Here is a 23,733-nt window from a genome sequence, read left to right on the forward strand (position 1 = left end):
GAATCTCTTGTCAAGAGGAAGGAGGAGCCTTAACGTCTTTAGTAAACCACGGTTCCCCTGCTCGACCACTTCCACTTCCTCCCTGCCTGACAGGTACATACTTATCAAGGACATGCAGTATCCGCTCCTTGAACAAGCTCCAAATTTCAATTGTGCCCAGGCTCTGTAGTTTCCTTCCCCTTCCTATGCATCCTAAATCTTGCCCAAGTGCCTTTTCCCCCAGCTATAACTCTTGCCCTGCGGTGTGTATATCTGTCCCTTTCCATCGCTAAAGTAAGTGTAACTGAATTGTGGTCACTATCACCAAAGTGCTCACCTACCTCCAAATCTAACACCTGGTCTGGTTCATTACCCAGTACCAAATCCAATGTGGCCTCGCCTCTTGTTGGCCTATCTATATACTGTGTCAGGAAACCCTCCTGCACACATTAGACAAAAACTGACACCTCTAAAGTACTTGAACTATATATAGCATTTCCAGTCAATATTTGGAAAGTTAAAGTTCCCCTAATTTGAGGCTAATTTTCAAGAACAGGAGTCTGAGAGGTTAGATAACAAAATGTGGGGCTGGATGAACAAGGGGTTAACCTGATTGACGTTTTGAAAAATTTATATCAAGGCTGTCTGGATTGACGTAAATGAGCGATCAGAACTAGAAGCAATAAAGTGACTGGTAAACTGAATAAGCAATTTGGGTGAGAATAAGGGCCTAACTACCTCGTGGATTGATTGTGAATTATATACATACATTTTAAGAGGAAGCTAGCTAAATGCATCTGGGTGAAATGCTTATTGGGTGAAATGGAGAAGAGGATGAGGCTTCTGTGGAGCATAATTATCAGCATGGCCCATAAGAACTGAATTTAATCTTTACTAATATGTAAAGATGTCAAATAATATTATGATTTGGCCAAGTTTCCAGATTTGAGGACTGCATTAGTGCACAGTTCAATTGTGGATCAATGATCTTTCTGAAGACCAAGAAACAGTTTCACTTGTAGTGGGCTGTGTATACCACAGATGAGAAATGTTAACTCTGTTCTAACCAGGTTTAATGAAAAGTTACTGGAGGCATCGCCTGAAGTAAATCTGTGCCCAGGGATATTTTTCCAAGTCCAGTTTTCAATAGCAGTTGGAGTGTTCCTGAGATGACTGTCATCTAGTTAATTCTGACTGCACTGTTTATGTCCATTCCTATTGCTGTTTCTGCCTGTTGATATTATACTATGGATGACTTCAGATGTCACTTTAAACATTTTTTCCTGTCATTAACAAGTTATAGGATGCTTTAATTTTTTAATGTCTGTCTGCAATGTCCATTATTTAACAGTGCTGTGCTAGGTCAGAAACACTTGGGTTTTCAGTATTATGAACACTTTTTTTTAATGGTCTGTGCTCAACATTGACTTTAATATTTCTGGATGTTTTGCCAGACACTTGAGTATTAAACTGGTCAAACCTCAGATGCGTGTTGGCAAGGCGACTGTTTACATTGCATTAGATTGCAGGAGATTCAGCTTGCTGAACTGATTTGGAATGGAATGTCACCCTTGTGTGGCATTAATTAGCAATTTTGCTGAATAGCCACAGCATCATGCCTGTCATGTGGGCCAAATGCTTAAGGGTTAGGGTATCATTCTTGGCCAGAATAAAGGAACATGCAGTTTTTTTTTCTTTTTGAGCGATTATAGGACAGCTGTACAGCCTAGGATCTGCAGATCCTCTGAGGTATGTAAAGGCTTTCCTGGGGTCTGTAACTGTTTCAGGCAGCGGTAGAGTGTTGTGACCTGATGTGCATCATACAATGAGCTGGCTGCTTCAACCAGAAGGGGAATGTGTATGTGAAGGAACAGTGTGGCAAGCAAGTAAATTCCTATTTTATAAAATGCCCTTTTTAAAAAAGCTATATCAACATGGGGATAATGATCTGGGGTATTATTGCTGGATTGTTAATCCAGAGACATAGATAACGTTCTGGGAACCAGGTTCAAATCCTGCCTTGGTAGATGGTGGAATTTGAATTCAATAAATATCTGAAATTAAGAATCTAACAATGACTGTGAATCCATTGTCAATTGCCAGGAAAAACCTGTCTGGTTCACTAAAGTCCTTTTAGGGAAGGAAAGTGCAATCCTTACTTGATTTTGGTCCACATGTAATTCCTGGCCCACAGAAATGTAGTTGACTCTTAACTGCCCTCTAGGCAATTAGGGATGGCCAATAAATGCTGCCTGGTCAGGGAAGGCCTCATCCTGTGAATGAATAAAATAATTTGCAGATTTTTTTTGAGCATTGGGAATGTCCACAAATGTCTGGGATTGGGGCTGGGGACATTGTTCAGTACATCAAGCGAACTACTGATTTTTTAAAAAATATATACTTTACTGTATCTAGTTCTATTTCTGACCTGGATGTACAGGACGGTAGTGTCTCCATAGGATCATAAGGCTGCTCTCATTAGAGAAGTGTGACTGGTGGTGGTTTATGCTGAGGGTCACCACTCCTTGGGTCAGGTTAAGAAGATCTGACTTTCAAGATACCTCCCATGCTGGCTGAGGTTGAACACATTATGCATCTCAAACTGGCCTTCCAGGCAACTGAACTAATTGCTCCCTCCTCCCTTTGCCCCACAATTACCTGGGTGTTCTTGATTATGGAGACTCTGCTTTCCAGCATGAAAAGAAAAATCTGTTGCTGTAAATCAATATCTTTGTATTCCAATACCATGGCTGATGAAAATGTTACGTCTTTGCGTCAAACATCTGATTTTGAGTATAATATTTTAAACTGTACAGGTGCTGCACTTTATAGTGTTCTCAAGAGCTATGTCTTAACTGAAGGACAGTTGAAGGAAAATGGATATCCTCAACGTGACCCTGAAAACCCAGGAATTGCCCTACTCTTCAATGGCGAAGCAAATAAATACATTGCTGACTGTGAGTGTGAAGTGGTTCTGTTTTGTTATGTCTGAAAAATATCATTAATACGACAGCAAAATCTGCACAATGGCATACTTTCTGTAATTGAGTTTTAAATACACATTTGTTTAATGTGTGTGTCTTCATTCAAAAAGTTCATGTAGCACACTTTTAAAAAACCTCATTGGAACTTTATCCATAAAATAGGTATCCACAGTGGCAGATCAGAAAATAAAGCTTTCTCACAGTCTGAAATTTCAACACCCTTGTCTCTCTTTTGTCTCACTTGATCCTGAAGCCCTTGCCAATGGTTGGTGTTATTCTCTTGATAAATAATGCTGAATAATGATCAACTATTTAAGTGTATTTGCCCATGTCCATCCTTTATAAACACCAAAGATTTCGTCCAGCACTTGATTTTTGGCTTCTTGTACTTTTTGCCCTGCTATTTAATGACTGTCTTCAATTGCTTGTCATTCTGAGATGTCCTCAGCTTCTCCATCACCTAAGTCACCTGTAATTTAATTCCTTTAAGCAAGGTTTTGACTGTCCCTCCTTTGTCAGGCCTCCTATATTTGATCCAATTATATCCCGTAAACATGTTTTGGAGCTCCTGATGCCAAGCTGCCAGCCATTGTGCATTTTTCTTTGTTTTTGATTTAAGCCTGTTCAGTGTTTTTAATGGCACTAAATTCTTTATTGGAGCTTGGTTTGTAAATAGCCTTAGTTGTAATTAAGCTAGTTGGCCAGTAGATACTGCTACAAGTATATAAATGAATTTGTGAACCTTTGCACTTTACTGTCACTTCAAGATGAATCTAATATTGAATTGTTATGTTGAGCCAGGCCTCTCTTAAATTATTTCATTGTACTTCGTGTAAAATTTTAAATTCTATTTCAATATTTAAAATGGCAATTCTTTTCATAATTTCATTGGTGAATACTTCGAGTAGAGATTCTGTTCAGTTGTGCTGATTTCTTTCTTCCCCTACAATACAATCGGCTACACACTAACCCAATACAAGGTCAAGGAATTTCAAAATTGACATATGTATCCAAAAGAATAAGCTTTTCATTTTTACCTTAGTTTTGAAAGACTTGCCTGAAATCTGGTCATGCTCCCAGAGAAATTAATCATAGTGACAAGTTTCAATTTAATCACACTTATTTGCAGCCCCTCAAGAATAACTTGTAAAATATTGCTTAAGGGTTAAGGGAGTTAGCTGTCACATTTCAATGAAATTTTTAATCTGCTGAGAAATTGCACCATTTAAATAAGCAAGTAGTGTTTAAAATATGTCAGTTTCAAGTTGTTTTTTGTTTGTCATTCACCCATGGAACGGTGAAGTGATTCATGTCAAAGACCGGATTGTGAGTGGTTTTGAGTGGGTCTTGCAGGTAGTGGTATTCCCATGTATCTGCTACCCTTGTCCTTCGAGGTGAAATTGGTCCTGGGTTTGGAAGGTGCTATCTGAGGATTTTTGCTGAAATTCTGCAGTATTGTAGATTGTGCATACTCCACTTATTGAATGTTGGTGGTGGAGAGAGTGGATGAGATGCCAACCAAGTCCTGAATGGTGTCAAGCAGCTTGTGTGTTGTTGGAGCTCCATCCATCCAGGCAAGTGGAGAGTATTCCATCACATTTGTGACTTGTGCCTTGTTGATGGTGGACAGTCTTTGGAGACTCGGAATGAGTTGCTTGCAGCAGAATAGAACAGGTTTTGGGATTTGGGAGGCAAGTTACTGACCATAATATTCCTAGCCTCTGACCTGCTTTTGCAGCTACTGTGGTTGTTTATTGTGAATCCAGTTGAGTTTCTGGTCAATGGTAAACCTCCCAGGATGTTGATAATGGGAGAGTCAGTAATGATAACGCCATTAACTGTCAAAGGGTTGCAGTTGGACTGTTTCCCTCTTATTGGAGATGGTCATTGCCTGGTGCATTTACGTAGTGTAAATGTTCCTTATCACTTGTCAGCTCAAGCTTGGATGTTATCTAGATCTTGTCATATTTGAATATGGACTGTTTTAGTTTGAGTTATCATGAATGGTGCTAAATATCCCCACATCTGACCTAATGATGGAGAGAAGCCTGAAAATGGTTGGGTGCAGGACACTACCTTGAGGAACTCCCATAGAGATGCCCTAGGCCTGAGATGACTAAGCTCCAACCGCCACAACCATCTTTGTGCAGATTGTGTCTAACCATTTGAAAGATGGTTCCCTGCTACCCATTGATTCTAGTTTTACTTGGGCTTCTTGATGCCACATTTGTATCTAGCCTTGATGTCAAGAGATGCCACTTTTTTATCTAACCTCACCTCTGGAATTCACTTTTTTTTACAATCCACATTTGAACCAAAACAGTAATGAGGTCAGGAACTGCATGGCCCTGGCAGAACCCAGACCGGGCATCAGTGAACAGGTTATTGCTATCCAGTTGGTGCTTGACAGCAATGTTGGTAACACTTTCTGTCACTTTACTGATAATCAAGAGTATATTAATGGGGTGGTAACTGGCTGGGTTGGATTGTTCTGCTTTTTGTGTACATGATGTAATTTGGGTTTTTTTAACACTCCACGTGCCAGTGTTGTAACTGAAAGGAATAGCTGGCTAGAAGAGCAGCAAGTTCTGGCACACAAGTCTTCAGTACTGTTGCTAGATTATTGTCAGGGTCCATAGCCTTGGCAGTATCCATTGCCTCCGATTTTGGTTTCTTTAACATGATGTGGAGTGATTGAGTTGGCTGAATGGACTCTGATGGTAGAGCCTACTGGAGATCCACATGGTGGATTTACATTGATTTTAAAATCATCATTGCATCTGAGCTAATTTCCAGATATACTAATCGAAACGCATCATGTAGACAAGCGGTAGTGTGAGAGCATTTTTGTTTTAAAAATCACTGGCCGCAATATGCACTTACCTGCAGCTACAGTCTGTTTTCTGGCATTTTTGGCCTCTGTTAATATAGTAGTTTCCAAGAATATCTCTTCAAACATGGTGTGTGAAAAATAATGGTTAGAAGTGATATGATGTTGCCTTTGCAAGGACCTGTTCAATCTTAACAAGAAAATTTCCAGAGATAGTAAGGTGTCGAGCTGGCTGAGCACAGCAGGCAAAGCAGCAAGGAGCAGAAGGCTGATGTTTTGGACCTAGACCCCTTTTTTCAGAAGTCAGCCTTCCTGCTCCTCTGCAGACAAGAGAGGGGAGGGGAAATGACTGGAGGTGGTGGAAATGGTGGTTAATGATCTTCTGGATGTGGATGCTGGTGGGATGGTAAGTAAGGACAAGGGGAACCCCATCACTGTTGCGGGAGGGAAGAGAGGAGGTGAAGGCAAAAGTGAGAGATGGGTTGGACCCAGTTGAGGGCTGTGTCAAAAATAGTGCTGGGAAATCCTCAGTTGAGGAAGGTGGGCACTTTGGAGGTTCCGTTATCAAAGCTGGCATTCTTGGAACAGATGCAACGGAGACGGAGGAACTGGGAGAATTGAATAATCCTTGCGTGAAGCATGCTGTGAGAATGTATAGTCAGGGTAACTGTGGGAGTCTGTGGGTTTATAGTGGATATTGGTGGCCAGCCTGTGATCAGAAATGGAAACGCATGTCTAGGAAGGGAGGAGTCAGAATATGAAAGTGAGGGCAGGGTGGATATTGGAGGGGAAAATCAAACTTTCCAGTCCTGGATGAGAGGGAGGCAGCACCGATATCATAGATGCATTGGAGAATGAGTTGTGGGTGGAGGCTGGAATAGGACTGGAACAAAGTATGTTCTACATACCCCACAAAGACCAGCATAACTGGAACCCATGTGGGTACTCATGGCCCACCCCTCTGATGTGAAGGAAGTGAGAGGAGTTAAGAGAAGTTGTTCAGGATGAGGACAAGCTCAGCCAGGCGGAGGAGGGTGGTGGTGAATGGAGACAGTTCAAGCCTTTTCTCCAGAAAGAAGCGGAGCCATGATACTGTCCTAGTGTGGGATGGATGTATAAGGGGATTGCTTGCCTGTTGTAAAGAGGAAGCAGTTGGACCCTGTGAGCTTGAAATTCTGAAACTGGAGTAAAGTGTCAGGAATGGTCGATGTATGTGGGCAGTGACTGGACCAGGGAAAAAAGACCCAGTTACAGTCAGAAGAGATGAGTTCTATGGGGCAGAAATGATGGGTCTGCCTGGGCAGCCCTGCTTGTGGATTTTGTGAAAGAGGTAGAAGTGAGTTATGTGGGATTGGGGGACTATCAGCTTGGAGGCAGTGGAGTAGAGCAATCATCGGAAGAAATAAAGCTGGTGACAGTAGTTGCCTGATGTTCCATTCTGAGGTTGAGGGAGAGATGGGAGGTATGAGAGCTGGTGCTGAAACTAATTCGTGTTCATCCTAGTTGAATCTTTGAGCTGACTGAGCAGCTTACTTCTAACAAGGGCGTTCGTTAGCAGGTAAACTATCACCATTTCATTATCCAATTGACAAGATTGATTTGCTATATGCTGTATTTTTAGTCTGTTTTTATTTTGAGATTGTCAAGATTTGGGTTGATTTGTACTTCGACCATGATTTTTTTGTGATCTTTGGCATTGTAAATGGTGTCTTCATCTGAACAGAATATTTAGGTTGTAATCTTTCTCTTTTCAGCATTGATCCAGGTTTGTTGTCGTTGTGGGAGGCCATTCTCTGTAACACCTGATGGGAGTTATATCTCCAAGGAAGAATGTAGTCACCACTGGGGTAGGACAATAAAACGGCAAGGTGAATGTTGTGTAGAAATTCAATATGTATATAAAATACACTAAAACAGTATTACGCTCAAGTGCCAATAGTAGAGGAAAACCCTCCTTTCCCCATTCACAATTATGGCATACCATGAACCATACACTCTTTAAAGTTTTGATCAAACCTTTCTGCCAAAACAATGAATTTTGATCTTTATGAATGCTTAAATTGCCCAAAAACTGAGGGAGAGATGCTGGTTGAAAATGGTAGCGCACCCTTGACTTCTCTGCATTTGTCACTCCTTTAAATATACCAAAGGAAGTTGGGTCTGGGACTTGTTCTTTACAAGAACACAAATAGAGGTTGGTAGGTTGCTGCAATGGCGCTCCACAGTTTCAATACTGAAACTCCTTTTGAACTATTCCTTAACTTCTGTGTATAGTAAGCTTGGATATAACTAATTTCTCTATGCATATTTGGTTTGACTTTGTGATTTCCTTCCCCATTTATTCTGGTCTTGTCTTTAGCTTTCCAGTGAAGGGGAGGCTGTTGGTTCCAGTGTTTATTAAATCCAAAATGCCCCCATTGCCCTTGCTATGTCATTATCAGCACTAATGTAAGTTGTGCAGAATAGACTCGACTTTGATCGAGGCATGCTGGAGATGCCTCATTCCACCCAATAACGGAATTATATGCAGTGCAAGGTATTTAATATATCATGTTTTTCTCCACATTTTATGTAGAGAAACCAGCCTATGTTTCTATCATGAAAATATAAAACAAAATTGTGACTTTATTCTGAGTTGCATTACCTTCCTAGCCAGAAGTATTTGGTTAACTGTTGAAAATGACCATACATACAGCACACAGTATTGAGTGGGTGATTAATGAGAAAGTTTTCACATCAACTAAACAATAAAGTGGCTTCATAGACAGTATTTTGTATTTTGTACCATTGTACATTGGAAAATATTGCTAGTAGAAGAGGCTATTTATGAATCACATAACTTAAACTTATTTCGTTAGTAAGCTGGTTATCTTAGACACTGAACATAATTAGAATCGAGACTTGATACAAGGGAATACAAATTGCCAACATGAATTTGCAATCACACAGGTGGTTGAATAGATTTTAAATATGCAGCTTTTTCTCTATAATGTTTTGTTCATGGAATGTGGGCATCATGTCTGGAATTAATGTTTATTCCTGTCCCTAATTGAGCTGGATAAGGTGGTATAGAGATGCTGCTTTGAACAGCTGCTACTCATTGTGTTATTGAAGGAATTTTGGTACAGGCTGGTACAAGTCACAGGTTTGGAAGGTGCAGGGGGACGAGCCTCATTGAACAACAGCAGTTTATCTTGTAGATAGGGCAAACTGAGTGGATCGTGTGTTGACAAAGGGAGTGAGTGATTAAAGGTAGTGGTTGGGGTACCAATCACACCACTTTGTTCTGCATTATCAAATGGCTTAAATGTGATTGGAGTTGCACCCATCCAGTCAAATGGAGCATATTTCATCATATGCTTGACTTCTGCCTTGTAGATGGTAGACATGCAATACACAGACTGGAGGGGAGTTGCTTGCATCAGAATTCCTAGTCTCTGACTTCTTAGCCATAAAATATGGCTAATCCAGTTCAAAGAGATGTTGAGGGTTGTGCACTTTTAGAATTTTCTCCACCTTAGGCAGAGGTTGAGGAGGAGACATTAAATATTGCTGGTGATATAGATCCTTTAGGCAAGGGAATCAGATTGGGAGTAGATTGATCGCAAAACATGAATCAATTTACATTTCAATCAGCCATGAGTTAATTGAATGGTGAGCAGGCTTGATGGTCCAATTGGCCTATATCTGCTGAGATCATTTTTGTAGTGCAGGAACAAGGGCAGGCATATGGACTGTACATTCCAATGCCTTTGTATAAAACAGCATGGATTTTTGACTGCTCTTAACAAGGAGGATGCTAATAGTGTTTGCAAAACACAACACCATGTCTAATATTAGACATGGTTACACATTTGGACAATTCTGAAGGATTGAAAATTCTCACAATGTCACTCCGTTTTATTTTCTCAAAGCAACATCTATTCATATAAATCCCAGAAGCAGAAATAAATCTCTTTCAGGCGGGAAAGATGCAGCAACTTTGCCACAGTGATTTGTGCTGCAGGTTGTAATGTTTACGGTTTACAATTTACATCAATTGAAGAGACAGAAGGTATGGTCACCAAACTTGCTGGTGACTCAAATGGGTCAAAGCAAGTTGTGTGAAGAAAGCATAAGATGACAAAAATAATTGGAATTTAAGAGAGAGCAAAAATGTGTGGAAAATGTACAATTGTCCATTTTAGCAGGAAGAATAAAAAAAATTATATAGTGAAATGACTGCAGAAGGATACAAATGTTAGAGTGTAATAAGCATAACTGGGAAAGCTAATGGAATGTTATTTATCCTGGGTGGAATTGAACTCGGGTCATGCATCAGTTATACAAGATTTTGAGACCCCATTTGGAGTATTATGCTCAAAACTGATCACATTAGCTAAGGAAGCCTATAAATGTCTTGGAAGCAGTTCAGAAAAAAAGATTTTTTTCCAGGTTAATACCTTTAATGGAATGTCATCTTAGAATGGGTTGGGCAGGCTCCTTCTTGGAGAAGAGGTGTAAGGGGTAACAAGATCCTGGGGGATCTTGACAGGCTAACTGTGGAGTGAATGTTTCTTTATGAGAGAATCTTGAACTCCATTTTTCTGTTTTTAAAAATAACTTTCATATGGATTAGGAAATTACTTATTTGTGAGGATCATTAATCTCAAGTTCTATACCTGAAAAGGTAGAGCAGGCAGTTATTAAAGTTTTGACAGGTGGATAGAGATTTGTTAAATGGGGGTTAAAAGGTTCTCTGGGTAGGCAGTAATGTGGACTTGAGGTTACAATCTGATCAGCTACTTTCCTTGTGCATGACAAAGCATGTTCAGTGGGCTGAATAACCTACTTTTTGCTTGTGTTCATTTTGCACAGGCCAGTTTTCTGCAAGAAAAAATGTCCAGGCATTGTACTTAAAACAAATTGAGGGGACAGGGCAAAATTTCCCTTGATCAACCAGCATTCTTTACACACGCAGTATGAATAGCCCTCCTTTTGACATTCTTGCATTTGTCTTGAATGCAAAGCAGCAGATAAGCTTTGACAACATTTCCCATTTTTGCGATACCTAGTTCTCTACACTATCAAGAATTTTGTTTTTGAAAGCTGACTAGTGTCTGTTTTGAACTTCCTTTTAGTATTGTGGTAGTTGGCATCTCTGCTTTATTCTTGCTCAGATAATGACAGTTCACGTTATTTCTGTCATCCCAACTTTCTTAACTCTTTACGTTTGGTTTCAAAGATTGTTGACTACTAACTTTCATCTCAATCTGCCATATGTTATCAATCTCTTTAATATGAACCAGTCTTATTGTCTTTAAGTTTGCCCTTGGTGTCTTCCTTTTATTTGCTATTGACTATCATTCTTCCATTATAGTTTTGTATGGAGTTAAATTTTTTTGTAACACTGAACAAAACGTATATTCTGTTCCCCAATTGCTATTCCTATGGGACAAGTCACAATGAGCAGTAAGCTACAATAAACTCTGTTCAATTCCAGTGCCTGGTGGATGGGATGCTCGCTACAGTTGCTGTGGAGGATCCTTAGGCTCTGATGGATGCCAGCTTGCGAAGGTATTTCCTTTTTAAAAAAAAACAAACGAATTGTCTGTTTGGCATTTTTTTCCTCCGGTTTTGGGTAGGATTTTTCTTTTCCACTTTTTTGCTTTCCACTTTCCACTTTTGTTTTAAAGTGTAAATGTTGATCCAAGATACAGGTATAGTTTAAGATAGCTGACAGAAGTTTTCACATGATGGTAATAGGCAGCCTTAACTTTTTATTAGAATCTCCCAAACCCTTCACTACAGCCTCTGTTAACAGCCTGCTTGAGTGGCATTTGGTTTTGGATGACTTGGAAATTTCCTCCGCCAGTGAAAGCATTGGCAAAGCCAAAGACATTATCTTCAGCATACACCTCAAACTCTATAGCCTGGCCACTGACTAACCCTTTCTGGTACAGACTAACCTAGAGTTTTCAAACTTTTGTCATGCCTGAACTTACATTGGTATCAGTTCACATATCCTTGTCTATTTACTCTACATAACATTTTTCATCTCTGCTCCTGCCTCAGTCTACCTGGTGCTGAAACCCTGCTGTATGCCTTTGTCTCCAGATTTTGCAGTTCCAACACACCTGGCTAGTCCCCTATCTTGTACCCTGTTTTCTTGATCATCTCAACCTCTTTAAGAATTATGTAGCTTGAACCACTTTAAATATTACCTTAAACCCTAGACTGTGAACAAACGATGTTGTATTCATTGTGACAATGACATGGAGCTGAAGAAGTTTATTAATTTGCGTGCTTTAATGTGTTGACGTTCAATAAAGACGCTAAAGGAGCATGCATGCCAAAGCCAGTTCATTCACACACTCTCTCATTGTACTGAGTCCTGGACCAAAGCACTAAATAAAATTGTTTGAGTTTTGCAAACATTTGGTATTAATTGTCAGCTGTTCCCTCTGTATAGTTGCATGTCTACAATCGAAAAGAGAACCTTAATGGCTTTGTGAAGACTCCCCTTAAACTGCTCCCACTTGATGGGAATCCTGGTGTTTATGCAGTGAACTCTGAATTGGTAAGTAAAATTGTACGTGAAACTTTCAACAATTATTTTACCACTTTTGGGTTATGAAAAATTTAGTTCAGGCCAATCTGACGCACTGCCTTTAATGTTCAAAACATTGTAACTGTAAAGCAGCACTCAGTAATATAGCTTAAGTGTGAACCTCCACATTCTGTTTGTATACCTCAACTTGTGACTCCACTAATCCACCGTGTTCGTCTTGCCTACAATATTAAACAGTTTTGATTAAATTCATGAGTTACATTCACTTACTGTGTCTATGATAAATAGTTACTTTCTTTCTCTGCAGACTTCCACATTGTCCATCGCACTATCCTCCTTTTGTGTCTGTTTCTATTCTAATCTATCTGTTAACCAGAACAGTTTTGTCATGGCTTCTCTTCATGTCATCGTTGGAAGACCTCAAATGTAGCTAGGTATTATCACTCAAATTGATCTGAAAACTCGGCTAGTGTTCTGGAGAGAGAGGTAATGGGAACTGAAGATGCTGGAGAATCTGAGATAACAAAGTGTGGAGCTGGATGAACATAAGATCTTTGTGGTTGTCGGGAAGTCAGTTATTTTTACAGCAGATCGTCCCTGCAGGAGTTCCTCGGAGTAATGTCTCTGAGTAACCTCCCACTGCCTGCCTACACATGCTGCCACCGTGCCGCGCCGCCACCCCCACCCCCCCCCCCCCCCCAGACAACCTCGCAACCATCATAAGAAATGCAGTTGCTTGCCAATTATGATAGTGCTCAGCACCATTCGCAACCTGTTAAATACTCGAGCTGTCCATGTCCAAATGCAACAAGACCTGGACAATATCCAGATTTGGGCTGACAAATGGCAAGTAACATTCACACTTTAGGTACCAGGCTATAACCATCACCAATAAGAGACAATCTAACCACTGTTCATTGGCATTCAATGGTGTTACCATCATTGAATCCCCCATTAACAACATCCTGGGAGAAACTGATCTGGACTTGCCACGTAAACTGACCAGCAACAAGAGCGGTTCAGAGGTGAGGAGTACTGTGGTGGGTAACTCACCACCTGACTCCCCAAAGCCTGCCCATCAAAGCACAAGTCAGAAGTGTGATATTCCCCACGAGCTTCGATAGGTGCATCTCCAGCAACACTTAAGTGCGACACCATTCCAGACAAAACAGCCGGCATAATTGGCACCTATTCCCTCCAATACCACTTAGCAGCAATGTACACTATATACAAGGTGCACAAAATCCAAGATCTGTGGCTCCTTCCAAATCCTTGACCACTTCTATCAAGAAGAACAAGGGCAGCAGATAAATGAGAACACCACCACATGCAAGTTTCCCTCCAAGCCACTAACCATTCTGACTTAGAAATACATTGAACAACTGCAATGTGGCTGCATCACAATTCTGAAATTCCCTCCCTAAGGTTGTACTGGGTCAGTTTTCAGCATGTGGCCAGCCAGCGAACTCCCATGAATAAACTTTCTTTAAAAAAAGGTCATCCTGATACCAAGCCATCTACCCTCATGTTGATTCTTGACAGTATTATCTGTGCCCAAGGGCTGAGCTTCAACATCCAGACTGAAGTCTAATTCTGCTTTTATATCCTTTCACCATCCCAATATTGTTCTACTTCCTCAATATTTCTCTTAAGAATTGTGCATGATATGACTTCTAAAACTTAACTGTTTTGTTTCCAATGCCAAGTCCATATTCTTGCTATGAATTATATTGCCATTTCCTCGGCCATTCAATCTGCTCCAGATAATTTGTCTCATTTTGAGCCAGAGTTAATTTTCCAAAAGGCAGTTACAGCTCTGGTGACATTAATGTATTCTACACTTGTGTTGTTTCCTTTGTTTCCATCTACCTATTGGCTTTCTGCTGGCAGAATTCAACAGTCTTTGGAAGTTGAGGGAACTGGGGATGGAGGATTCGAGATGGAAGAATCAGCTGTTACATTATGGATTGGCAACAGGCTATGCAGGTCATGTGACTGACTTCAGTTTCTGCAAATCTAGCAGGGTGAATACTAAGAGGATGCCCCTTTTGATGGGAGAGTCTAGCAACAGAGGATATCTTTTCCATAAGGTTTAAGACCGAGATGAGGATTTTCTTTTCACAAGTTGAGCATTCTTGGAACTCGATGCCATGGAGAGGTATGGAGGCAAAGTCCCGGAGCATAGTAAGGGCCGAGATTGATTCTTGATCAGTCATGGAGTTGAGGGTTATGTGAAAAGGACAGGAAAAAAAGATGTGACGAATGTTGAATTAGCCATGATTCTGTTCATTGGGAGGGGCTGAATGGTCTATTCCTGTTTCTTATGGTCTTTAAAGAAAATGTTGATCTTAAATGAATAGAAGTGTTGGTTGAACTCCCAATTTTGCTGGAAAAGTTGAATGCATCTCTTTCCAATTCTAGTGCTACACTAAGCAAGGAGGTGCACTTTCTCGTGTAAGTGTGATCAATGCCAATCTTGAAGTAGTTTATGATGTGTTTGTTAAACCTGACAATGAAGTGATTGATTTCAACACCAGGTAAGTAATCATTTATGTATATTGCTTGTGTTTATCTTTAAATAGTTGAAATAACTATTCAAATATGACAGATTAAGTTCAATTTAACTTATTAAAAAAGCCAGCATTGATCCCAAAAGTGTCCTTGAAGAGGAGTTGAATGAGATTAAAATCAGTTTTGGAAATCAAATGAACGAAATAACGTATTCCATGTATGCTTTGCAGTACAGAACTTTAATATTGCTGCAAAGAAAAACATGTTGCCAAAGATTTTTCTTATGCTCATCAGGTTAAATGCAAAGAAGCCAAATGTCAAGCCATTGTTAAAATCCTTATACTAAAGTAGAAAAGAGTGTCAATTAGCCAGCCATTGACTCTGGCCTTGGAATAAGTAGTTCCAAATTCCTAGATAATGCAAAAAAATGCAAGCTTGAACAAATTCCTTCATTTAGAGAGAACAACAGGTCCCATATATGAATGTATATAATTCCTAGTAAGCCTAAATAAGAATTAAGCTCAACTGATCATTTTTAAGTTGGTGATTAGTGTAGCTTTTGGCATACTATTGTTCAGCCACTGCTGCCTTATCAAGGAAACATTCTGAATAGCTGTTTTAGGTTTGGGATGGCAAGCATAAGTTGGTTTAGTACAGTCTATACTTCATCATAAACCACCAAAGACTGACTGACTTAAGGCAGCAATCACTAGAGCATACAGCCTATGTACCTGGTAGCTTTTAGCTTGAATGTCCACATACCATTGCTCAATTAGATGGAACAATAATCTTTCGGTAAATTGTGTATTTATAGTAAAACTTGGTTGATTTTTGTGCTGATTAGTAGCCAGATGATACTGAGGAAACAGCCACATGTTACTGAAATTGTAAACAACTTTAATAATTATGCAATTGAAAGCTCATCCTATCTTGCAATTTGGTCCCCAACTCCTCCAAAAGAAACAGGCTCTGTTTGCTCAAAAGACTGGCTGTTTATAATTGTTTATGACCTGTTTTAAATTTTTAAACTGTAGGTTTTCTGGTGTAACTCGAGAGGATGTGATGAATGCAAAAACATCTCTTGCTGATGTTCAGTTGGCATTACTGGCCATGCTCAGTGCTGACACCATATTGATCGGCCATAGTTTGGACAAAGACTTGCTTGCGCTGAAGGTAATGTTGTTTCCATTAGTGAAATTGAAAAATGTCCATTCTAAGTTTTTTTTTCTTAACATAATCTGTACAGTATTGGCAACTTTCTTAAAAACTGAAAGAACTAAGGATGCTGGAAATCAAACAAAAACAAACAGTTGAAAAGGCTCAGTAGGTCTGGCAGCATCTGGAGAGAAAGCAAACATTTTGGGTCCAGTGACCCTTCCTCAGAACTGATGGTAGCGTGGAAAAGGTTCTTTATGCAGGAGATGAGGCTGGAGGGTGGCCGTGGATTGCAGTGAGGGGTAGTAAGGAGTAAACGATAGGTAGACGTAGACCCGAAAGAGAGAAGAATGGTTGGACAGACAAAGGAGTGGATAACAATTGGCCTGGTTGGATGAATAGCTACTAATGAGAAGAATTAGTGGTAAATAATGGGTTGTGTGTGAATAGCAGACCATGTGATTTAACAAGACCTGCTATGTTAGGTTTGGGTAAAGTCCAACTTCTTCCTTGCTACCATTGATATTGATGAAAGGTCTCCACCCAAAATGTTAACTGATTTCTCTCCACGGGTTGCTATCTCAACTCAGTACCATTAAGCCTGGGCATCAACCCTGATTCAATGGAGATTGCAGAGGGCATACCAGCACCAGATTTACCTGAAGATGAGTTGTCAGTCTGGTGAAGCCACCAAATAACAGGACTGCTTGTGTGCCAAATGTGAGAGATGGAATTTAGAGCTACTGCAGCCAGTAGATCAGGCTTAAGCTCTGCAATCCTGCAGCCATTTGGGAATGGTGATGGACAATTGAACAACTCACTGGAGGAGATGACTCCTCAAATATTTCCATCCTTAATGATGGAAGAGGCCAGCTTATCAGTGCAAAAAAGAAGCTTAGGCACTTTCCATATTCTTTAGCCAGAAAAGCCTAGGTAGATGATATATTTCGTCTCTTCCAGTAGTCCCCAGCATCAAAGATACTAATATTCAGTCAATTCAGTTCACTCCCTGTGATAAGAAATGCTTGGAGGCACTGGATCCTGCAAAGGCTATGGGCCCTGACAACAAATTTCCAGCAATAATATTGAAGATTTGTGCTCCAGAATTTGCTGTTCTTCTGGCCAAGCAGTTCCAGTACGGTTGTAACACCGGCATCTACATGACTGTAAAAAAAAAATTACCCAGTATGTCATGTACATACAATAAGGCAGGACCAATCTAACATGGCTATATAGCTTACCATCCTTTTACTGTCATCAATAAAGTGAAGATGTCATCAACACTGCTATCGAGCAGCATCTGCTCCCTGATACCCAGTTTGAGTTTTGTCAGGGCCACTTAGCTGCTGACCTGATTACAACCTTGGTCAAATGTGGAGAAGAGTTGAATTCCAGAGGTGAGGTGAGAATAACAGCCCTTGACATCAAGACTACAATTGATTGAGCGTGACATCATGAACTCTAGCAAAACTGAAATCAATGAGTATTGGACAAACTCTGCAGATTGGTGTTATAACTAGGTCCTAGGAAGGTGATTGTGGTCGTTGGAGGTCCGTCGTCTCATGTCAGACATTGATGATCTGGGCAAAGGGACAGAGAGCATTGTTGTCATGTTTGCAGATGACAAAGGTAAAGGAAGAGGTAGTTTGAAGCAGGGTGGCGACAGAAGGACTTGAACAATCTAGGAGAGTGGGCAAAGAAGTGGCAAATGGAATACAATGTGGGAAAATGAGCTTATGTCCATTTGGTAATAATAGAGATGTAGACTAGTTTCTAAATGGGGAAAGGCTTTCGAAATCTGAAGTACAAAGGGATTTGGGAGTCTTAGTTAAGAAAATCCTGAAGGCTAATATGAAAGTTCAGTTGGCGGTTAGGAAGGTAATGTCAGCATCCCTTTTAAGAGGTTTAACATACACTATCAGTTGTCCATCCTCAGTAGTACATGGCTCTCATCAGACTATTGTGAGCAGTTTTGGGGGTCCGTGTCTTAGAAAGGACATCCTGGTGTTGGATGGGGTTCCAGAGGAGGTTTACAATGAGGAGTGGTTGAGGACTTAGTCTGTACTCCATGAAGTTTAGACGTTTGAGGTGAGGTAGCGTATAAGTGATGGGGAGCAGTGTGGTTCTGATTGAAACTTACAGAAACCTGAAGCCTGGATAGAATTGAAGTGGAGATAATGTTTCCACGAATAGGAGAGACTAGACCTAAGGGCATAGCCTCAGTTAAGGGATGGCTCTTCAGAGCTGAGTTGAGCAGGAATTTCTTTATCCAGGTGCGATTTAATCCATGGAGTTTATTGCTGCAGAACCTGTGGAGGCTAAGTCATTGGTTATATTTGAGGCAAATGTTCTTGATTTGTTATGGGGGGAAAAAGCAGGCAAATAAACTTGAGAAACATCAGGCATAATTGAATGGCAAAGCAGACTCAATGGGCTGAATGGCCTAATTCTGCTCCTACATCTTGTGGGACTGCCACCACCTACACGATTTTCCAACCCCGCACCCCCCCAAAAGCTATTGACTATCCTGACTTGGAAATACATCACTATTCATTTAGTGTCTCTGGGTCAAAATGCTGGAATTCCCTCAGAGGGCATTGCGGGTCTACCTACAGCACATGAACAGCAACAGTTCAAGAAGGAAGCTCCCCACCTTCATAGGTAACTCGGAACAGGTAATAAGTGCTAGCCAGCCAGCAGTCCTCATCCCATGAATGAATTTTAAAAATAAGTAGTGACGCAGTTTTTGTCCTGCACCACTGCCCCACTGAAAAAATGTGCAGTCTTTGTTGGACTTGTTAATGATTTAATATGGCATATAGCCTTGGTCCTGGTATAGATTCTAGAGATTTCTTTGGGTCAAAAGGAGTGGGAAATCTTGCATTATTTTTCATTGGGGATAGGAGTTTCTTTTTATAATGAGGTTGTGTTCTATCATTTAGAGTCATTTTCCGCATTAACTTCTTGACAATCCACTTTGACCACAGCCTATTACAGGTAACAAAACTTAGTACATCGAAATTCTAATCTATCTTAATTATTTTACCCACTTAAAGCTTTCCATTTCCTGGCTACCTACACAGGAAGTGCATCTTGTAATTCCCAAATAATCCATTTTCTTATCCATAGTTTTCCATGAATTTTTGACTGCCTTTCCAGGTTTAGTATTCACTGAATTCTAGCATCAAGTCCAGTATTATTTGCATGGACTGTATATGCTATCGAAATGGCAGCAATTTTTGTATGCAGGTGAAGTGGATTTAAACACTCGGGTAATTGCTTATCATTTCACCATTTGAAAAACAGTTTCTTGTAAATCAATCATAGTAAGAACTGCAGATGCTGGAGACTAAGATAACTAGGTGTAGAGCTGGATGAACACAGCAGTCCGAGCGGGAAAGCTGACGTTTCGAGCCTAGACCCTCCTTCGGAAGCTTTCCTGCTCCTCTGCTGCTTGGTCTGCTGTGTTCATCCAGCTCTACACCTTATATTCTTGCAAATCAATGGTTGTGATGTAGGCCTTTAGTTCATTCCTGACTGGCACAAAAATAAAACCAGGAAAGGAAGCCCGACCATGGCTATTAAGGGAAAGTGGGTATACAATTAGAACCAAGAAAAGGGCAGACATTTTGACCAAAAAATAGAAGCAGGTTAGAGGATTGAGTAGTTTGATTTTAGAAAAGGAGGTTTGAAGGATTAAGAGGGGGAAAAATAGAGTACAGGAGTAAGCTTGCAGGAAACACTGATTTGTGAAAGCTTCTGTGGATATACAGGGAAAAGTTAATGAAAACAAACATTGGGTCCCTTGCTGGAACCGGGTAAGATATAATAGTGAACAAAATTGGCCACCAATTTAAATATGTTTTGGTTCTGCTGTCAAAGGAGGGCATAGATATCCCAAAAATGTTGGGAAATGCCAGATCCAATGAGAGGGAGGATCTGAGGGAAGTCAGTATTAATAAGAAAATGGTGTTGGGGAATATGATTTAAAGGCCTAGAAATCCTAAGGACCCAAAAATCTATATCTGAGTACTTGAGAAAGTGGCTGTAGAAATAAGAGATACCTTGGCCATCTTTCCAAATTCTAGAGAGTCTGAAACCATTCCTATGGATTAGAGGGTAGGTAATGTGACTTCTCCTTCATTTTCAAGAGGGAAGTAGAGGGAAAAATGAAGAATTATAGATTGATTTTACCAGAATCACTACGGGAAGATGCTAAGGTCAATCATGAAAGATTTCATAGTGAGAATTTAGTGACAGGATTGGACTAAGTCAGCATGGATTTCCCAAAGGGAAATTATGCTTGATAAGTCTCCTAGAGTTGTTTTTGAGGATGTAACCAGTAGAGTTGATAAGGAGGATCTAGAGCATGTTGTCAACTTGGACTTTCAAAAGGCTTTCAATAAGGTCCCTTGTAAGAGATTAGCATGCAAAATATTAATGATTTAGATGAAGGAACTATATGTCATAACTCAAGTTTTGCAGATGACCCTAAACTGGATGGAATGGTAAACTTAAGATGCAGCAAAGATATTTTGATCTTGTCCAAAAGTCACAAGTTGGCAAATGCATGGCAGATGTATATAATGTAGATATTTGACAGCGGGCAGCATGGTGGCTCAGTGGTTAGCATTGCAACCTCTCAGCTCCAGGGACCTGGGTTCAATTCCAGTCTCAGGCAACTGTCTGTGTGGAGTTTGCACGTTCTCCCTGTGTCTGCGTGGGTTTCCTCTGGGTGTTCCGGTTTCCTCCCACAGTCCAAAGATGTGCAGGCTAGGTGGATTGGCCATGCTAAATTGCCTGTGGTGCTCAGTGGTGTGTGGATTGTAGGGGAATGGGTCTGGGTGGGATGCTTCAAGGGGCGGTTTGGACTTGTTGGGCCAAATGGCCTGTTTCCACACTGTAGGTAATCTAAATCTTATCCACACTGGTAGCAAAAACAGATGGATTATTATCTCTCTCACAAAAGATTGGGAAAAGGCAAGGGGCAATGAGATCTGGATATACTTAAATGATTTTCTAGACATTTTTAAACTCCACCTTGCTCATGATCATTCTACCTCTGGTTCTTGTGGGGTAAAAGTATCACTTTTTGTGTAAATCAGGATCTGTGATTTCTTTAACTCAATGTCTTCATTCCTATTATAATCCTGAACTTGAGGAATATTATGCATTTTTTTGTGTGAATTTAGTTGTCATGTTCCTCGAAGATCTGATTTTGGTGAGTAAAAGTAAACTAGATATGATCCAACTATCTTAGTAAGAATTATGAAAAACTGTCCAGCTTTGGATTGATGGTGAGATTGTGCCTACAGTTCACGTCAGTCCCCCTCTAGAGACCTATAATCATGGATGAAGTAGAACTGTGCTTTCTCCATCTGTTCTGCACAAAGCTTAAATAGAATACTATTTTAGAACAATGTTCACAAACTGTGTGTAAACTTACTTTTATATACACAGTAATTTCACAGGTTTGAGGACAGTTTTTAATCAGTGCTAAGTTGCTCAACTGCCCTTGAGGTTGATCTTAACTCAAGAATGGCCTCGTTAGATGTTTAACAAGCATTTTGCACTTTCAGTGTGTAAGGATATTCTTCTTCTCACTTTTTCTTAGACCTTGTAGATTTGCAGCCTGTCCTCAATTACTGATGACCAAACATTCCTGTAAGTGTGCTAACCACTGTTTCCTGTCTCTGCTGCCCACATACTGAGTGTATCGTGCAAGGGTGGGGTCTAAATTCATTTTGAATTACTTGATCTTTGAGTACAGCTTGGCCAGTCTCTACATCAGAAATATAGTGCTCATGGAGAAATTATTGTGCCTCTTTGTCTCTTCATGGTAAACTAAGGTTTTTTGTTATCTAATGTAATATTAGCTCTATTTTCAATGTAACTTGTTTCTAGTTTGCTCTTGCAGCTAAAGATCTAGTCTGTAGGTTCACTTGTGTTGGATACCATTGAGTTGAGACATTGGATGTTCTTAACTGGTATCCTCCCTGAATTTCGAAGGATTTGATCAATGTTGACACAGACCTACTTTGATTTGCTGCCAGTGACCAAAAATTCTCCCCAAAAACACAGCGGTCAGCTTATTTTAACCCAGACCCTATCTTTGTATTCCTAATGAATTAATTTATTGGGTACGTTGCAATTTTTGTCAATGTCAGTATGATTAAAGCTATATTTTATACATTCTTATCAAGAGCTACACACCACAGTCAAATGTAGAGAAGTTATTTTTATAGCTGCACTGCATATGTAATAAATTGTAAGCGTTTAAAAATCTTGATTATACTTTGAGGGATTTAGTCAACTTTTAATCTGAAATCTGAGGCAATCATAGGATTTATCAAATACTCAGGATGAGGTGATTTTTGCCAGGGATTCTGCAGAATAATGTAACAAGCGGAGTTTTTCAGCAAGATCCTCTTGTAAACTTTAGGATCAGAAGATGAACGATTTTTCAGGCGAGGTCTTTGAGTTTAGCTTGAACTGAGTGCTCACTAACTCTTGGCCCGATGACTCATTTATCCTGATTAATGAAAGAAAATCATGTTTGCCCTAGGAGAAAGTTTTGATATTGAATGTTTCATGAAAGCAGATGTGGTTAAGTCACATAAGATAGCAATTGAACTCAGCTGTTATTTGGATACAGATAACATTTGAATTACACTGAAAGCTTGATGTTAGCTTTTTAGTTCCTTTAAAAGGAGAATCATTCAAGTTATTGCTGGCAAAGTTCCCCTGCATAGCAGACACTTGAACTTGTTTTAAATAAAGTTTTTGTTTAACTTTGTTTTATAAGTGTATTTAAGATTCCCATGTGCCCACTTTTTAATTTGTTATGCTATCTATGTACCTGAATGGGTTGTGTCCAAAAGTGATTGGAATTTGAACATTTGTGTTAGCATGCCAGATAGATGGCAGCCAATGTAGTACAAATACTTGCTCTTATAAAGCAGCTTTTAATGTAAATGTTTGACTCTGGACCACATATACAAGTACTTGAACAAAATCTTGTACTGTCTGGAGCTAGGTCTTAAGTAATTTGCAGGAGGAAAGGTGATACAAGGAATTTCAGAGCTCAAGGTCTGGGCAGCTGAAGGTTTGGTTTCCAGTAGCGGTATGATTAAAATCAAGCAAAGGTTGTGGTTCCAAACAAGGTTGTTTTTGGGAGTGGGGCAAGGTGGTATGGGGTTTGTAAGAACTGGGAACGTCAATTTTAAAATGAGGTGTAACTGCCGATCTTTAAGTACAGGGTGGTGAGAGAACAGGACTTGGTATGAATGTTGAGGGCAGCAGAGGTTTGAATGGGTTCAAGTTTAGGAAGGTGAATGATTTCAAGTCAAAAGTAAAGGCATGGATGAAGATTTTTGTGGCAGAAATGTTGATGAAAAGATTTGGAAGATATGGCATTGGAAATGAGCCATCTTGGTTGATGACACAGATACATGGTCAAAAACAATTGCTCTAACTTATTTGATCCAGAGACACCTGGTTTGGTCTTGGATAGTCAGCAGGCAGATGATATGGAGTTGGTATCTCATTAGCATGGTTGAAAATTGTGGCTTCACTCTTCCCAATATTTGAATGTTGAACAAGCCTCGTCACATTTGACTGCAGTGGGTTCAAGAAAGGTGAAGAACTGAAATTCATGAACATACGCATAGATAGACAGCTCAGCTTTGTAGTTCAATACCTCAGGCAAAATACCCTCTATGCTG

General features: G+C 40.0%; 1 protein-coding gene across 1 annotated transcript in view; it reads left to right on the top strand.

Moving 5' to 3' along the window:
• The window catches only part of LOC125450697 (RNA exonuclease 1 homolog), a 53,744-nt gene that overhangs the window by 19,884 nt on the left and 10,127 nt on the right, over positions 1-23,733 (top strand). Inside the window, exons 10-15 of the mRNA XM_059642633.1 lie at positions 2,796-2,936; positions 7,548-7,661; positions 11,276-11,349; positions 12,245-12,352; positions 14,765-14,880; positions 15,889-16,027. Coding sequence (XP_059498616.1) covers positions 2,796-2,936; positions 7,548-7,661; positions 11,276-11,349; positions 12,245-12,352; positions 14,765-14,880; positions 15,889-16,027 — 692 coding nt within the window. The remainder of the gene's footprint in view (positions 1-2,795; positions 2,937-7,547; positions 7,662-11,275; positions 11,350-12,244; positions 12,353-14,764; positions 14,881-15,888; positions 16,028-23,733) is intronic.

The sequence above is a fragment of the Stegostoma tigrinum genome, chromosome 3 (genome assembly GCF_030684315.1).
Source record: "Stegostoma tigrinum isolate sSteTig4 chromosome 3, sSteTig4.hap1, whole genome shotgun sequence".
Taxonomy (NCBI): Eukaryota; Metazoa; Chordata; class Chondrichthyes; order Orectolobiformes; family Stegostomatidae; genus Stegostoma; species Stegostoma tigrinum.